Source organism: Emys orbicularis, chromosome 6 (assembly GCF_028017835.1).
Source record: "Emys orbicularis isolate rEmyOrb1 chromosome 6, rEmyOrb1.hap1, whole genome shotgun sequence".
NCBI lineage: Eukaryota > Metazoa > Chordata > Testudines > Emydidae > Emys > Emys orbicularis.
Window position 1 is genome coordinate 28,669,501 of NC_088688.1, and position 15,192 is coordinate 28,684,692.

General features: G+C 44.6%; 1 protein-coding gene across 1 annotated transcript in view; it reads left to right on the plus strand.

The window, feature by feature from the left end:
- Positions 1-13,181, plus strand: part of C7 (complement C7) — a 33,812-nt gene extending 20,631 nt beyond the window's left edge. The window contains exons 15-18 of the mRNA XM_065406652.1: positions 478-669; positions 5,148-5,244; positions 10,936-11,120; positions 12,994-13,181. Coding sequence (XP_065262724.1) covers positions 478-669; positions 5,148-5,244; positions 10,936-11,120; positions 12,994-13,181 — 662 coding nt within the window. The remainder of the gene's footprint in view (positions 1-477; positions 670-5,147; positions 5,245-10,935; positions 11,121-12,993) is intronic.
- The last annotated feature ends 2,011 nt before the right edge of the window (positions 13,182-15,192 follow it).

A 15,192-nucleotide genomic window follows, 5' to 3' on the forward strand; every position in this document is an offset into this window, starting at 1 on the left:
ACCGGGGGCGGGGATTTGGGGAAGGGATCCAATAGGGGAAGGGAGGGGGCGGAGTTGGGGCAGGGACTTTGGGGAGGGGGTTGGAATAGGGGCGGGAAAAGGGCGGAGTCGGGGCGGGGCCAGGGCGGCAATTATTTCCTGGCCTAGGGACAGCAAAATTATTAATCCGCCACTGGTTTATACCAGTGCAGTTTATCCTGGGAGATCCCAGTGCAGACTAGATTCCCAGCCCCCAGGGTTTACATTGTCTTTGTCTCTGGTACAGCCCCAAGCACACAGCAAATGTTTAACAAATAGGTTAATATTCTGCACTAACACAACTGATGTCTTTCTAGAGGAATAAGAGCTGAGTTTTCATACAGTTTGCTCTAAACATGGGCAATAGACTCAAATAATTTAAGACAGGACAAGAAATGTGTGACCACTGTCTGAACAAATTACAGTGTCACCATTCCTTTTGCTGTCTTCATTCCTTAGAAACAGCTTGTGTCTTACCTGTCCTGGTGGAGGATATGAGAGGAGCGCCATGGAAACCTTCATATGAGATTGGAGAGAAGGTGACTCTGTCCTGTCCAGATGGCATGCACTTGGAAGGGTCATCTCTCATTCTGTGTGAACCCAGCCTCAAGTGGTCTCCTGATATGAAGGATATCCGGTGCAAGAGAAGAGGTAAGCCACTGCAATAATTGGGTCTGAATGAAATCCTTGTAATGATTAGAGAGGCAGTGCTTCCTAATGGATAGAGCACTGAAGTAGGGTGCAGGAGATCTGGGCTCAATTCCTGGCTCTGCCCCTGGCCTCTTGGGTGACTTTGCGCAAGTCATTTCCCTTTCTGTGCCTCAGTTTCCCCATATGTAAAATGGGTTAGCTCCTTTGTGAGGCACTTTGAGATCTACTGATGAGAAGTGATATCTAAGAGCTAGATATTATATATTTATTATTCCCTAAGTGTGCCACAGTTACTCATGTCATAAAATGTGCTGCACCCTTGCCCATGCTGATGGAGTTGCTGTGCTGTGATGTTCACCTCAGGTGTCCTAAGACTATTTCTCTTGGCGGCTCCTTTTGCAATGGATCCCATACGCGCCAACTTTCTAATGTGCCAGGGGGTGCTCTCCCCGGCTCCACCCTGCCCCTGCCCCCACTCCACTCCTTCTCCTAAGGCCCCACCCCCACTCTGTCTCTTCCTGCCCCGTTCTTCCCCCTCCCCTGAGCGCACCCCGCCCTCAGTCCTCTCCCTCCCCACCCCCAGCAATTCCTGCACACCACGGAACAGCTGATCCGCGGTAGGCGGGAGGTGCTGGGAGGGAGGGGGAGGTGCTGATAGGGGGTCTGCTGGTGGGTGCTCAGCACCCAACTTTTTTTTTCCGTGAATGCTCCAGCCCTGGAGCACTCACGGAGTCGGTGCCTATGATGTAGCCCCTTCACATATCATTTGCCTGCAGGCTGTGGCAGCTGCCAACATTTTAACAAGGAGTTCCCTCCGATATCTCCCATCTCAGCTGGTTATGTGGGTGACATCCCCCTCCCAGTGTATCCATCTTTCCACCTGACCCCTCTCAGCCCACCATAGTAACTGCACCACAAAGCAGTTCTTCTGTGTTTCCCCCTTACCTGGCAGCTGTTCCTCACAGCAGGGCACACTATGGTCTGAGGTTGTGGGGTGAATGGTCAGGTGGGCAGCAGATCTCCAATGGCGGGGCTGGGTAGTCCATTAGGAAAAGGGTCCCTTTTGGTTCTTGAGGCAGGCAGGCCTCCCCTAACTGCTGGCAGTGTCCCCCTAGCTGGTGGTGAATTGGGGTCCTCTGGTTGTTGGGGGCAGGAATTGAGTTAGGAGAGTGAGGCTCCAGGCTTCCTCTCAGTAGTGGCTCCTCAAGCTCCAGGCTGAGGCTGGGCATACAGGCACGGGGAGGACGGAGGCAGGATACAGCAGCTGCAGGACTCCCACTCAGCAGAGCAGCACCTTAGCCTCTGTTCATCTACCCCTCCCGCTGAAGCAGACAGTTGAGGGCAGGTACTGCACCAGGCTTTCCCCACGTACTCTTAGGAGTGCTGGTAGGTGATGTAGAAGGGCCGTTGCCTTGGAGCAGCTGCCATGGCCACTGCAGTAGCTGCCCGAGTGAGTAGCAGGCCACTCAAGTCAAGCCTTTAGGGAGGCGACACTGGCTTTATCAACCTTGCCCCAAAATGCTAAACAATTGTTTGCACTCACTGTTGTGAGGGGGTTGCTACCCTTTCTGGGTAGGATTGCACCACTTCTCGGGAGAGGGATGGGAGGATGTTCCAGAACAGAGCCTCTTCCCCTGGGGTCTGGTTAATAGTCTCATGAACACATGAAATATACCCTAAGATCCATACAGGAAACCTCTCTCATCCATGCCACCTCAGGACTGATTCCGTCTATCTGTTCCCAGTTCTATATGCTGCCTCTTAGCTCTCCACTGTCTCTTCTCACTAGGGTCTAGGTGACTTTTTCCTCTGAGAACTGGTGCTCACAAATTCTTCCCCTAGGTTACAGGAAATCCCTTCCCAGACATTAGCTTGGAGAGGGCTAACAGCCACTGCTGTTCCCCTGCAGCTTGTCTAGTGGTAAGATTCCCAAACACTTCCAGGTCACCCTATACAGTGAAAACCAGGACCTATTATATCCTGCTTCCCCTCCCTAGCAGGCTTTTCTGTTGCCTACAGTTATGTGATCTGGAAGGAAACCAGGCACAGGTGAGAGCTGGACTTGGCTCCTCTTAAAGGCTCAACCACCCAGTCACACCCACTACCCCAAACCAGTTCCTGTCCTCCACTATCACACCTCCATGAACAGGGCCAACCTAAGGATTTGGGAAGGGATAGCAAAATCACTTCCTGGAGTACACCCCAAATATAACTACCTCCTATTGCTGAAATGTAGCCCAGCTGGTTTTCCTTCCAACCCTAGCAATTGGTTTTCACCAGCTTACATTGCTTTATGTTTTCAAGCTCTGTGCAAGGACAATGGCTAGGAACTCTTACAACAAATGAAAACTGAGATTCTCCTTTATGGTCTTCAAAGGCCAATTATGTTAACAAGGGGCTCACAGGGTCCCCTCCAGCTCATTAGTAAGCTACAGCTTTAAATCACAATCTAGCCTTATGCATCTAGAAGGGTGTGACAAGCCTGGAATTACAGTTGCATTGGTGGGAAGAGCATGGAGGATCCAATAATATAACATTTTTAACAAAAGAAGGTATGTAAAGACAAGAATTCGAAAAAGCTGATGTACTAGATCAAACACTTAAATCAAAAAAGGAAGAATGGGAATCACTGTAATAATTGTGCATGACGTAACACATCACTGGGTTTTCTGAGACAGAGTGGGATAAGAATAGTCAGTAGATAACTAAGTTTCCTAGCTATAAACTATAGAGTAAAGACAGGACCGGTTGACCTGCTGATCCCAGGATTTTTTGGGGGGGGGGGTGGTGTATAATTTTCTCATCTACACTCAGGCCAGGTCTACACTACCGCGGTAGTTCGACAGCTGGCAATCGAACTTCCGGGTTCGATTTATCGCGTCTGGTCTGGACGCGATAAATCAATCCCGGAAGCGCTCGCCGTCGACTGCGGTACTCCAGCTCGGCGAGAGGAGTACCGCGGAGTCGACGGGGAGCCTGCCTGCCGCGTATGGACCGCGTCTGAACCGCGGTAAGTTCGAACTAAGGTATGTCGACTTCAGCTACGTTATTCACGTAGCTGAAGTTGCGTACCTTAGTTCGAATTTGGGGGTTAGTGTAGACCAGGCCTCAGTCAGGACTAGGCTTAGTGTTTATATTAAAATTCTACTACAGTTCTCTCTCTCTCTCTCTCTTTCTTATTATTCCCCCCCCCATCTTTGACAGTTTGTCTGTTCTTATCTATTTTGCTAAAGTAAGTCTAAAATTGTAAGAAAGATTTCTTTTTAAAAATGCAGTTCTGCTCAGTGATATTACAAGATCCAATACACAAACCAGGTTAAATCTCTCTCTTACAGAAAACAGTTTTGTAGGGATTTAGCGAAGTCTGACTGTTACTAGCTAGAGAAATCTCAGGAGGGATGTTAGTTCAGTAAGGACCATTTTCACTTTTAAGCTTTGAATATAATGCAGCAGGCCAAAGCGGAATACAGAGGTATATTATACAGCAGGCCAAAGCACAGAGCACAGTCCAAACACAATCCATAGACACAGATGCTGGAACAATTTGTATAGTGGGGGTGCTGAGAACCATTGAATCAAACTGTAAAGCCTATAGATGATGGAAACCATTTCAATCCAGGGGGTACAGCAGCACCCGCAGCACCCTCAGCACCCCTGTTCCAGCACCCTTGTCCATAGAGTTCTACAAGATCCAATCTTGCTTTTATTTTTAGTCTTTATGCATATAGGATCACATACTGGTATTTGTAGTTTCCATTGGCTGCAACCTCCAAATCAGAATATTTCTAACTAGAGATTTGAAGTCTCAACTTCCACCATTTACATCAGATGAGGTTTTACTCTGAAACCTAGTGTAGATGAAATCCATCAAAGTAGATGTCAACATTGCTAGCTATTATTGAGTGCTGATCAGTACAGCAGAAATTGACAGTTACTGTAAAATGGGAAGTGGAATTTTAGATTGTAGACAGCACTTGCATATTATTATTATTCTTTGTTATCTGCATTATCACCATGAGCCCATTGTGCTAAGTGCTGTACAAACAAAGGACAAAAAGACAGTCCCTGCCCAGAAGAGCAGGCACTAAGTATAAGACAAAAGATAAAAGATCGATAAAGACAGACTGACGGGGGAGGAAAATGAAACAATGGGACAATATTGATCAGCATGATAGGCTGTGGTCTTAGTATCCCACAATCATATATAGTACCCCCATCCGTCCCCCGTCTGACTCTGGGCCCAGAGCTAAAGCAGCATTCAGCAGTTGTACTAGCTACAGAGGGTATTACATTTTTAAATTCTATTGATTCCATCTACACAGTCGATAATTTTTATTACAAGCAGGCTGTAATTTTATGGCATAGTATAATAATCCAGTACCTTTTTAATGCAACCAGGAGGATAATTCCACGGTCGCCATTTAATAGCCTTCATTTTTCTGATCTGTAATGGTTTTGTCTGTGTTCTTTCACTTTAGTACCCAGCGTGAAACCAGAACTGACAGAACCTAAATGTCAGCCATGGGAGAAAGTGCAACAGTCAAAATGTGTATGTAAAATGCCCTATGAGTGTGGGTAAGTTCAGCCTGACATTCACAATAACTTTCGCACTTTATTCAAGACAAATTAAATTTCTCAGGATTTCAGTCCGTGACAGATTAGACAGCTTTACTTATACCAGGGAAAGTCATTGTGCTGTGTTTACATTACTGCTCAATCAATCCCCTGTTCTTCACTTACCTGTCAGTGGGAATTAGCAGTGATGGAATTTAGGTAAATGGCTGAAGGTAAAGGGATAATTTCAGCTCCACTTGATCTGTGAAATGGGGGATGGGGGAAGATAAAATGCTATTCTGGATATTTAGAAGATTAAGGAAGAGTAAGAGCTGAGTCCCCCAGGGATATAAATTCTCCAACTAATTAGCACGTGCAATAAAGCAGGTGGTTTTTCTGAGACTGGAGAGCTAGAAGAGATGCAATAATCTGATCTCCCATTTACACAGCAATTTGAAGAGGCCATCTGTGACACCAGCAGAGTGCTCAAGGTCACCTTTTTGCACCTCAGAATGTGAAGTCTGGCTTGAGTTTATTATTGTTCATTTATTTGGTGCTTTGAGTCTCCGGGTCACTTTACCAATGGGACAAATGGTGCTGTGGTTTGGATTTGCCTTTATTGTGCATGAAATCAAATGGCTCAATCACGGATTTATTTATTTTTTTAATTTGAGGAAACAGAAAAATGTCTGGGACCCACCAGGCAGTAAAAGTTGAATTTTCAAAATTGCCTCTGCCCCCCCAGTCGGGGCGAGTCTTTCATAATAGCTGAGCACTTTGGGTGTGAGCTCTTGAAATCTGGCCATGTCCATCCCAGTGGGAGCTACTGGCAGCTGATCACTTGGTTAGATACCTACATGGGAGCTGAACTCTTGAGAATCTGGCCCCACGGTGTATACTCCTTACTGGTGAGCAATTACTAATTACACGAATAATCCTAACGACTTTGGCGACGTGGCTCAGGGAAAAAGGTTCTATTCAATGTGATCAAGGAGGGGATTTTCAGTCTCCTAAGTGACTTAAAGTCATTGGGACTTGTCAATGGAAGTTGTGCTCCTAAGTCACTCAGGCATTTTTGAAAATGCCACCTAGCCAACGCAAGCTCTAACTAGCACATTTTGAATGTCTGAAAGTTAATTAAAGTTAATGGGCCTCATTCAGTTTTAGTAGATCTGATTCATCACTGTGCTATGAGGAAGGATGTCATGTGGTTAGGGCAGCAGCCTGGGACATGGCTTTAAATCCAAACTTCCAGTGTGACCCTCGGCAAGTCACTTAGGGAAGGATTTTTGAAGGTATTTAGGCACCTAAAGATATAGATAGGCACCTTGCTTTTGAGAATCCCATTAGGCACCTAACTGTATCTTGAGATGCTTAAATACCATTAAAAATCTGACCCTTAGTCTCTGTGCCCCATTCCCAATCTGTAAAAGGGGGATAATAGCCCTACTCTACTTCACAGGGGAGTATTGAGGATAAACACATTCCAGACTAGGAGGTGCTCAGATACTGTGGTGATGAGGGCCTTTTCCATAGACAACGTGTAATGCTCTGTTAAATTGTGCCCAGTGTAACCAGTGTAGTCTTGGAAGTCAGTAGTGTTGCAGCCACTTATGCAAAGGTCTGGATTTGGCTCATGGTTTATAATTCTTTTTAGCCTTTGACAAATTTTGTTCAAAGTGGCAGAAAAGTAAGTAAACAGTTATTTTGCAATCAGTTCACTGTTTCTCAAAAAAAAAAAAAAAAACCAAAAAAACAAAAACAAAACACCCCAACATTTTAGCAGAGAGAATAAATCAATTATTAAAGAAGACTAGAAGGAATAGGCACCTAGTCACTTGGGATGCAGTTTACTGCCATGTAGGGATTAAGGATGTAACTTGAGTTTGTTTTCTTACTCTGAGTCTGGTAGTACCTTAGTTTGCTGTGGAGACAACTCAGCCTCCGCTCAGCCCAGTTGAGGAAATGTGGGAGCAATGACAGATTACATAGGAATTGCTCCAGTGGATCAGACCCCATGGTCCATCTAGTCTACTGCCCTGTCTCTGACAGTGGTCAGCACCAGATGCAGGAAAGTGAAAAACCCCACAGTAGGCAGATGTGAGAGAATCTGCTCCACATGAGAGTTTTATCCTAATCCCCAATAGCTAGACATTGGTTTCAACCCTGAAGCAGAAGGGTTAATATCCTTCCAAAACTATAGTCTTGTTATCCATACAAATGTCTAATCCCTCCTTTGACATCACATGGCACTGAATTCTACAGTCTAATTAAAAATATAAAAAGAGATCTCTGAGCCATTAGCGATTACCTTGGAGAAATTGTAGAGGATGGGAGAGATCCCAGAAGACTGGAAAAGAGAAATACAGCAGAATACTGGGCAACAGCAGCTGAGCCACCACTCTAGTCACTGTGACTCTAACTAATTACTCTAGAGTAGACCTCAGTGGCGTAGCTAGGAGTGGAAATTTGGGTGAACCCTGACCTTCCAGTGGGCAGGCAATGACAGACTGTGCAAGCTCAGCTTGTCCCCCGATGCCACACCCTCTTCCTAGCCCTGGTGCCCCCAGACACAGGGCTTCACCTGCTGAGCTGGGCATATGCATGGGCCCACGACTCCACCCCCATGCTCCAGTGTGGGTAGCTGCCGGGGTAAAAGAGGTTCCCCTCTTCAGGCTGAAATTCTTCACATTCCTTAGGGGAGAGGGGAGATAATAGGAACTGGCCCCCCACTTCAGTTGAGCAGAGTCCAAAGGCTACCCCGCACTCCCACCCTGCAGGGTACCCAGCAAGGGAAACAGGTTCCTTGAGCCTTGGAAAGAGAGGAAGTTTATCCAGAGCGGGGAGGGAAAACTGGGGCACGGGAGGGGCTGGACAGGGGGGGCAGAGGCCAAGGGCCAGAGTTGGGGGGAAGGGGCAGGACCCAGGGGGGCACAGGACATGGGTCAGGTGGCAGAACTTGGAGGCATAGCAGAGCTTGGAGCTGGGGGCGCAGGGATGGGACTGGGGCACAGGAGGGATCAGGACTGCAGGGGGGGGTAGGAGGAATCTGGGGGCCCACCTTCTCCCACCCCCTTCAGCTGGCCCTTACGGCTCAGCAGGCATCAGAAGACAAGGCTACCCAGGGCGCACAGGCTGCGGGGTGCACCCATGGGGTGGAGGGGGGGCCTCACCGGGGCTCGAGCTCCACCTGCCCCTGCCGACCCCAGCTCGGTGTCTGTCTGCCCGCCCATGTCCCTCTGTCCTGCTGGTGCCGCTGTGTCCCCGTGCTTCCTGCACCACATGCTGCTGCTCCGGTCTGCAGCGCCCTGCCCACGCCCAGCCCAGTCATGCATCTTGGTGTCTGGCCTGGCTTCACTCCGCTCTGGCCCCAGTGCTAGCCTCACACAGATCTGCCTCCACGAGGCACACTCCTCATCTGGGATAACTCACCCCCACCCAGCCTATGGATTCAGGGGGCTCCGGCCCTGCCTGCACGCCGTCCTGGATTTCAGGTGCCCAAGAGATGCTCTGGGCCACTGTAGCAGATTTGGGTGGGCCTGGCTGCTAAGTGGCTATGCTCCTGGTAGACCTCATTAAGAAGAGCTGTGCCTAACTGATGGGCTGAGGAGAATTAAGAGGGTAATTAGGCCATTAGGCAGATGATACAAAAGACACAGGAAGGAAATGAGAAGAGGTAGATAGCTCCTTCCTTATCCTGCACCTCTAGGACTGTAGGTGTAAGGCTATATAGTGTATAAGGGTGGTGGAAACTAATTTTGTAAATAGACTGCATCGGGTGTTTTATGAGCACAAAGTCTCTGAATCATTTGTGGGCTTGGAGAGAGGCAGGACTGAACTGGCCCTCCCATAGGAAAATACAGTATCTATCTATAAAAAGAGGAATAAGGACAACCCAGAGAATTATAGACCAGTCAGTTTAACTTTGATATCTGGAAAGATAATATAGCAAATAATCAAACAAACAATTTGTAAATACCTAGAAGATAATAAAGTGATTGGTAAAAAAAATCAACATGGATTTGTCAAGAACAAATCATATCAGACTAACGTAATTTCCTTCTTTGACAGGTTAACAAGTCTTGTGGATAGGGGGGAAGTGGTAGATGTGAAATACCTCGACTTTAGTAAGGCTTTTGATGCAGTCTCACATGACCTTCTCATGAGCAAACTAGGGAAATATAGCCTAGACAAACCTACTATAAAGGTGGGTATACAGCTGGCTGGAAAATTGTACTCAGAGCAGTTATCAATGGTTCACAGTCAAGCTGGAAGGGCGTATCAAGTGGGGTCCCACAGTGATCTGTCCTGGGTCCAGTTCTATTCAATATCTTAATAAATGATTTGGATAATGGCATAGAGAGTACACTTATAAACTTTGGGGATGATACCAAGGTTGGAGGGGTTGCAAGTGCTTTGGAGGATAGGATTAGAATTCAAAATGACCTTGACAAACTGGAGAAATGATCTGAAACAAGTAGGATGAAATTCAATAAAGACAAATGCAAAGTACGACAGGTAAGACGGAATTATCAGTAGCATAACTACAAAATGGAAAGTATAAGTTCACCTTTCAGTTTCATTTAATGTCCCTTGTTCTTCTGTTAGGACAGGAAGAACAGAAGTTCCCAATCTACTTTCCCTAGACCATTCTTTATTTTATAGACTTTTATCATGTCACCTCTTATTCATCTCCTTTCTACAGTGAACAATCCCAGTCTTTTCAATCACTCTTCCTATGAGAGTTTTTTCTTTATCCCTAATCATACTTGTCATCCTTCTCTGAACCCCCTCCAAACTCTGCAAACTCCTTTTCGAAATGGGGTGACCAGCACTGCGCATTGTGTTCTAGTTGAAGGCGTACCATTGATTTATATAACGGCAATATATTATTCTCCATATTATCTTTCATCACGTTCCTTATGCATCTTAATATTCTGTCTCCAGGCATCAAGGAGGCTCTAAATTACGCCTGGCTGCAGCAGTTCCCAAAGGGCTATTTTGCAGCAAGGGGATTGCTGGAGTGCAGCATGTTCCAGCACATCCCTTCCCCTGGTATATCCTTGCCCTGGGGGAATCCCTCACCAGCTGGTTCAATCAGCTTTTCACTTGCTTTGGATTGCTGAAGCATTACAAAGCAGGCAGATCAGTGAGTTAGGATTTTCCCCTTAGTCTTTTCTTTTCAGCTAAATTAAACAGCCTCGTATACACATTTTTGTAAGTATTGTAAAAACCAGGTGTTGAAATTTGTTATTTTCAGACAAATAAAGCAATACAGTAAGTCTACTATGCGTTTTTAAAATAGCAAATGGTAGAAGCAACTGAGTTTAGCTGTCAAGAGGGTGTGGATCACAGTGATGCCTAAAACTGATATTTAGGCACTTAAATCTGGAGTTTAGGTGCCTAAATACATTGGTGGATCTGGACCTAAAGGCTAAAGCATGCTCCCATTGAAATCAATGGCAAAATTCACAGAGACTTCAAAGGGCGGATAAAGGTCTTAAGTTAGGCACAGCATACCTGTGATGGAGAGAGAGACAGAGAGCCTAATTCTGATCTCACTTACCTGTATGTAAGCCATGAGTAACTTCACTGAAGTCATTGGGGATGCACCAATGTACGTGAGATCAGAATATGACACTTTTTTCCCCCTTTTAAGAGGTACCAAGATAAAGCAGAAGTAAATGATGCGATTTCTGCTTTTCTTTTCAGACCGTCCCTGGATGTCTGTGCCACCGATGAGAGAAGCAAGAGAAACACAGCCTTAACTGTGTGTAAGATGTACGCTCTTGAGTGTATGGGCAGAAAATACTCTTTGACCAGTGAGGAAAACTGCAAAATGCCTGCTGCTGCTGCAAAACCTTGTGGCTCATGTCATTTGTGGCAAACATGTAATGGTAAGAGAGGCCTCACATTTAACGTGGATGAATTAGGAGAAGCTGCCTGTGAATAAAAGAAAACCTTTATCCACTTGCACATTAGCCATGACTCTGCTCCTGGCTTGATGTGCCTCCATTTACCCATCTGTAAAATAGATATAATAATTCCTACCTACCTTCCAGAGGTGTTCGGAACATAGGAATTGCCCTCCTGAATCGGAGCTGAGGCCCATCTAGTCCTGTGCCCTGTCTCTGACAGTGACCAGATGCTTCTATGCTGGAAAAAAGCCTGTAGGAAATAATTGTGGAATAATAGGGAAAGTTTCTTGCTAACTCCCATTAATTAGAGGTTGGAGCATGAAATTTTATATCCATTCTAGAACCTTTGGGGTGAAATCTTGACTGCACTGAAGTCAATGGCAAAACTCCCATTGACTTCAATGGGGCCATGATTTCACCCCTGGTGTTTGTTATTAAATCCTTGCTCATCTTAACTCTGGATGTTGTCACTGTCCATGGCAACGTCCAACACTTTTCTGAATCCCGCTGAGCGCTTGCCCTCAATGTTATCTTGTGGCAATGAATTCAGTGGCTAATTACACATTGTGTGGAAAAAATATTTCCTTTGCTGCCTTTCAGTTTCATTGAACATCCCCTTGTTCCTTCATTATGAGAAAAGATGAAGCGAAGTGCCTGGTCTATGCTCTCATACATACTCAAACATTATACACTCTCTTTTCTAAAGTAAACAGTCCCAATCGTTTCAATCTATCGTCAAATAGAAGTTCTTCCAGGACCCTAATTATTCTGAACACTGGTCTTTTAATCTCCTGTTTCTGTTACATCTCTTTTACCTAGAGTGACCAGAATTAGTATTTGTAAAGTGCTTTGAGATCCCCACATACAGATTAGTTGTTATATTTCTTACAATAAAACTCTATCAAAAACAGATTTTTATATCTTGTCTAGTGGGTTCATGCAGTGATCCTTAGCAAACGTTATTTTGAAAATAGCAAACAACAATAAACATGGGTAAAGAGTTAAAATAGAAAGGGAAGAAATTAGGCAAAGATTAAACAAACAGACAGTCAAAATAACTAAGCCTTAAATAAGGACAACTGTGCACTAAGGTTAAACCTAAAGGGGAAGAGGGATAGTTCAGTGGTTTGAGCATTGGCCTACTAAAGCCAGGGTTGTGAGTTCAATCCTTGAAGGGGCCATTTAGGGATTTGGGGCAAAAATCTGTCTGGGGATTGGTCCTGCTTTGAGCAGGGGGTTGGACTAGATGACCTCCTGAGGTCCCTTCCAACCCTGATATTCTATGACTCTAAAAACACACACAAATGGAAGAGAAATCTCATACCCCCTTATTGTTTGTATGCTGCTATTTAGGCCCTGATCCTGTGAACACTTATGCACATGCATACATATACTTATGTGAGCAGATCTATTGATATCAGTGAGATTACTTAGTAGTAAAATTATACACATATGTGGAGTTTGCAGGATCAGGGCCTTAACTTGTTAGTCTCTGGAGCAGGGACCTGTCATCTTATACGTCCACCAGATAAATAATAAATCATGCTAGTATTTTTTTCAAGCAATTTCAAATGGGTAGGAGAGAGCTGTGCTCTCAGTCATCCTCAGCAAGCACTGCTCAGACTAGCAGCAGCCCCAATACACACTTACGACTCCTGTTACAATAGAACTGCTGTTTGAATGTGCTTGTAGTTTTTCCACTGAACCTGAATATTGATTAACATCTGACCAGGAGCAGGAGCTCCTACAAATTGCTCAGTTACTGGGACAATTTCTGATAGTAGGGCAGTTATGAGTCTGTTTTTCTTTCAGTGGTTGAGATACTAATATTGGGGTGTGTGTGTTTTTTAAGCTCAAACCAACACGTGTGTGTGCCGAGAAGCTGGGCAATGCGACGAGGGAGGAATAAGCATTTGCGTTGAAGTGAATGGGAAAGTCGCCAGTAGGACAATGACTGAATGCGAGGCTGGTCTCCTCAAATGCCGGGGGGAGAATGTCACCCCTGTCAGCATAAGACCCTGTGATGTACAGAGTAAATAAGATATTTTATAGTTCATTTTGCTTCTTGCCATGGGATATGTCAAAATGTCAATAGTTGGGCAAGTTATGCTTAAAAGTGCCTTTGAGTTTGTTTTTTTCCTTTCTATGTACATAAAACCGTATTCTTCCCAACGTAGGGCCTGACATGAAGCCCACTGAAATCCATGAGGGTCTTTTCATTAGCCTCAGTGGGCTTTGAATCAGGGCCCTTAGCCCTTACTCAGCTTGAACAGTCCCATTGAAGCTAAAATAAGGGCTATAGGTCTAGGCCTATAGCTTGGAATTGGCAAGTCTGCTTTACATTTCCCTCTGGGTTAAAATGTTCCAAAATTGGCCTTGATGCTGCATCTTATTTCCTGCAGGCACATGGAACAATTTGTAGACTCAGTCTAAATCTGCAAATACCAAGGTGCTATTTATAAAGAGTGATTGATTTAAGTGTCTAAAACATGTAAATTAATTTGGAAAAAAAAAAAAAAACCCACTTCACAAATGCACACATACACTGATTGGACTGGATAGCTTCCCTGTGTAGAAACCAGGGGAAAGAATGGCCCATTAATGCAATAAGAGATGATTATTCCCTTTTAATGAAGTAACTTTATTACCATTTTGCCTTATTCAATTAAGCACACTGCATGCACAGCACTGTACCTATCACTGAGCCTGAAGCATTTATACGTCAAAGCAATATGCACTAATAATGAAGACAGCTTAAAATAATGAAAAGAATGAATATACCGTGGCTTCTTGTACACAATTCTGCTTAATACAAATATAACCATATATTTCACATTATCCTAACTTTCACTGAGAGCTAAACTTTCAAACATAGGCAGCTAAGTTGAACTTGCCAAAATGCATTTGTATATTTGCAAAATAGGAATTTACATATGGAAAAGTATCTAGCAAAATCTGTTTTCAAAGGAAAATTTTCTCAAGGTGGGTTGCTTTGGGGAGGCGTCTTCTAATAGAAATGGAGAAAAACTACACTCGGTCTCCTTGGAGATACTTTGGGGCAATTTCTTAAGGAAGAAGGCTGTCCAGTAAAGGGGGTGTCTTGTACACTGCAGCTTGTGAACCTAAACTCTGCAAACAGGCAACATGCACCTACCTGTTTTATGCATGCAATGGCATGTTTGCAGGTACACACACATGTTGCAAGTACAATTTAGGTGCTTGTGTTTGAAAATCCCCCCCCCCTTTTTTTTCTTCGTAGTTACTCTTAGATTGCAACAAGGACATGGGCTGGGGGCTGAGTAGCAAGATGGATGATAAAACGAGTAGGATAAAATTGTGAAACTTGTACGTTTTTAAAGCAATGGATTTATATTTATCATTAAATGCCTATCAAACATAACAGGTCCTGTCGTTTCTCCATATAATGACTATTGACTGATTTGTATGTGTGGTTGACCTGCGTAAACCCTACCTCAGCTTGAAAAGCTCCATTCTGTGGTAGTACTGGAAATGAGAATTCTGAAGTCTTCCTCTGGCACTTATTTGCATACTAGGCCTCTCAATACTTTGCCAGCTCACATATTTTCACAGAAGTGCCCTAGCTTCAGAAGCAAACTTAAAGCTCTGGACATGCTTATTTATGCAGTGAGGTTTCTTTCCCCTGGAACGATTCTCCTACATTTATCATTTGACCCTTGGTCATCCTGGTTCACCACTAAAGCTGCTCTTATACAAGAACTTATTTTGTTGGCTAGCAAAGTGTTGTCAAGTTTCCACATCCCAATCATAAAGGGCCAGATTCAGCAGCCCTCACTCAGGCTGAGTATTGCTTACTCACATGAGCCGTCTCTTTAAATTAGTAATTTGACCTGTTTGAGTTTGAACCGCATTTAACAACCATGTTCTAGCCTTTAACTGGATGAAATTCTATGGCCTGTGTTATGCAGGAGATCAGTCTCATGGTCCCTTCTGGCCGTAAAATCTATGACTCTGATGCTCCAACCTGTGGAACAATAAGGACCTGACTAACTTGCAAATGTCCTGTGTCAGA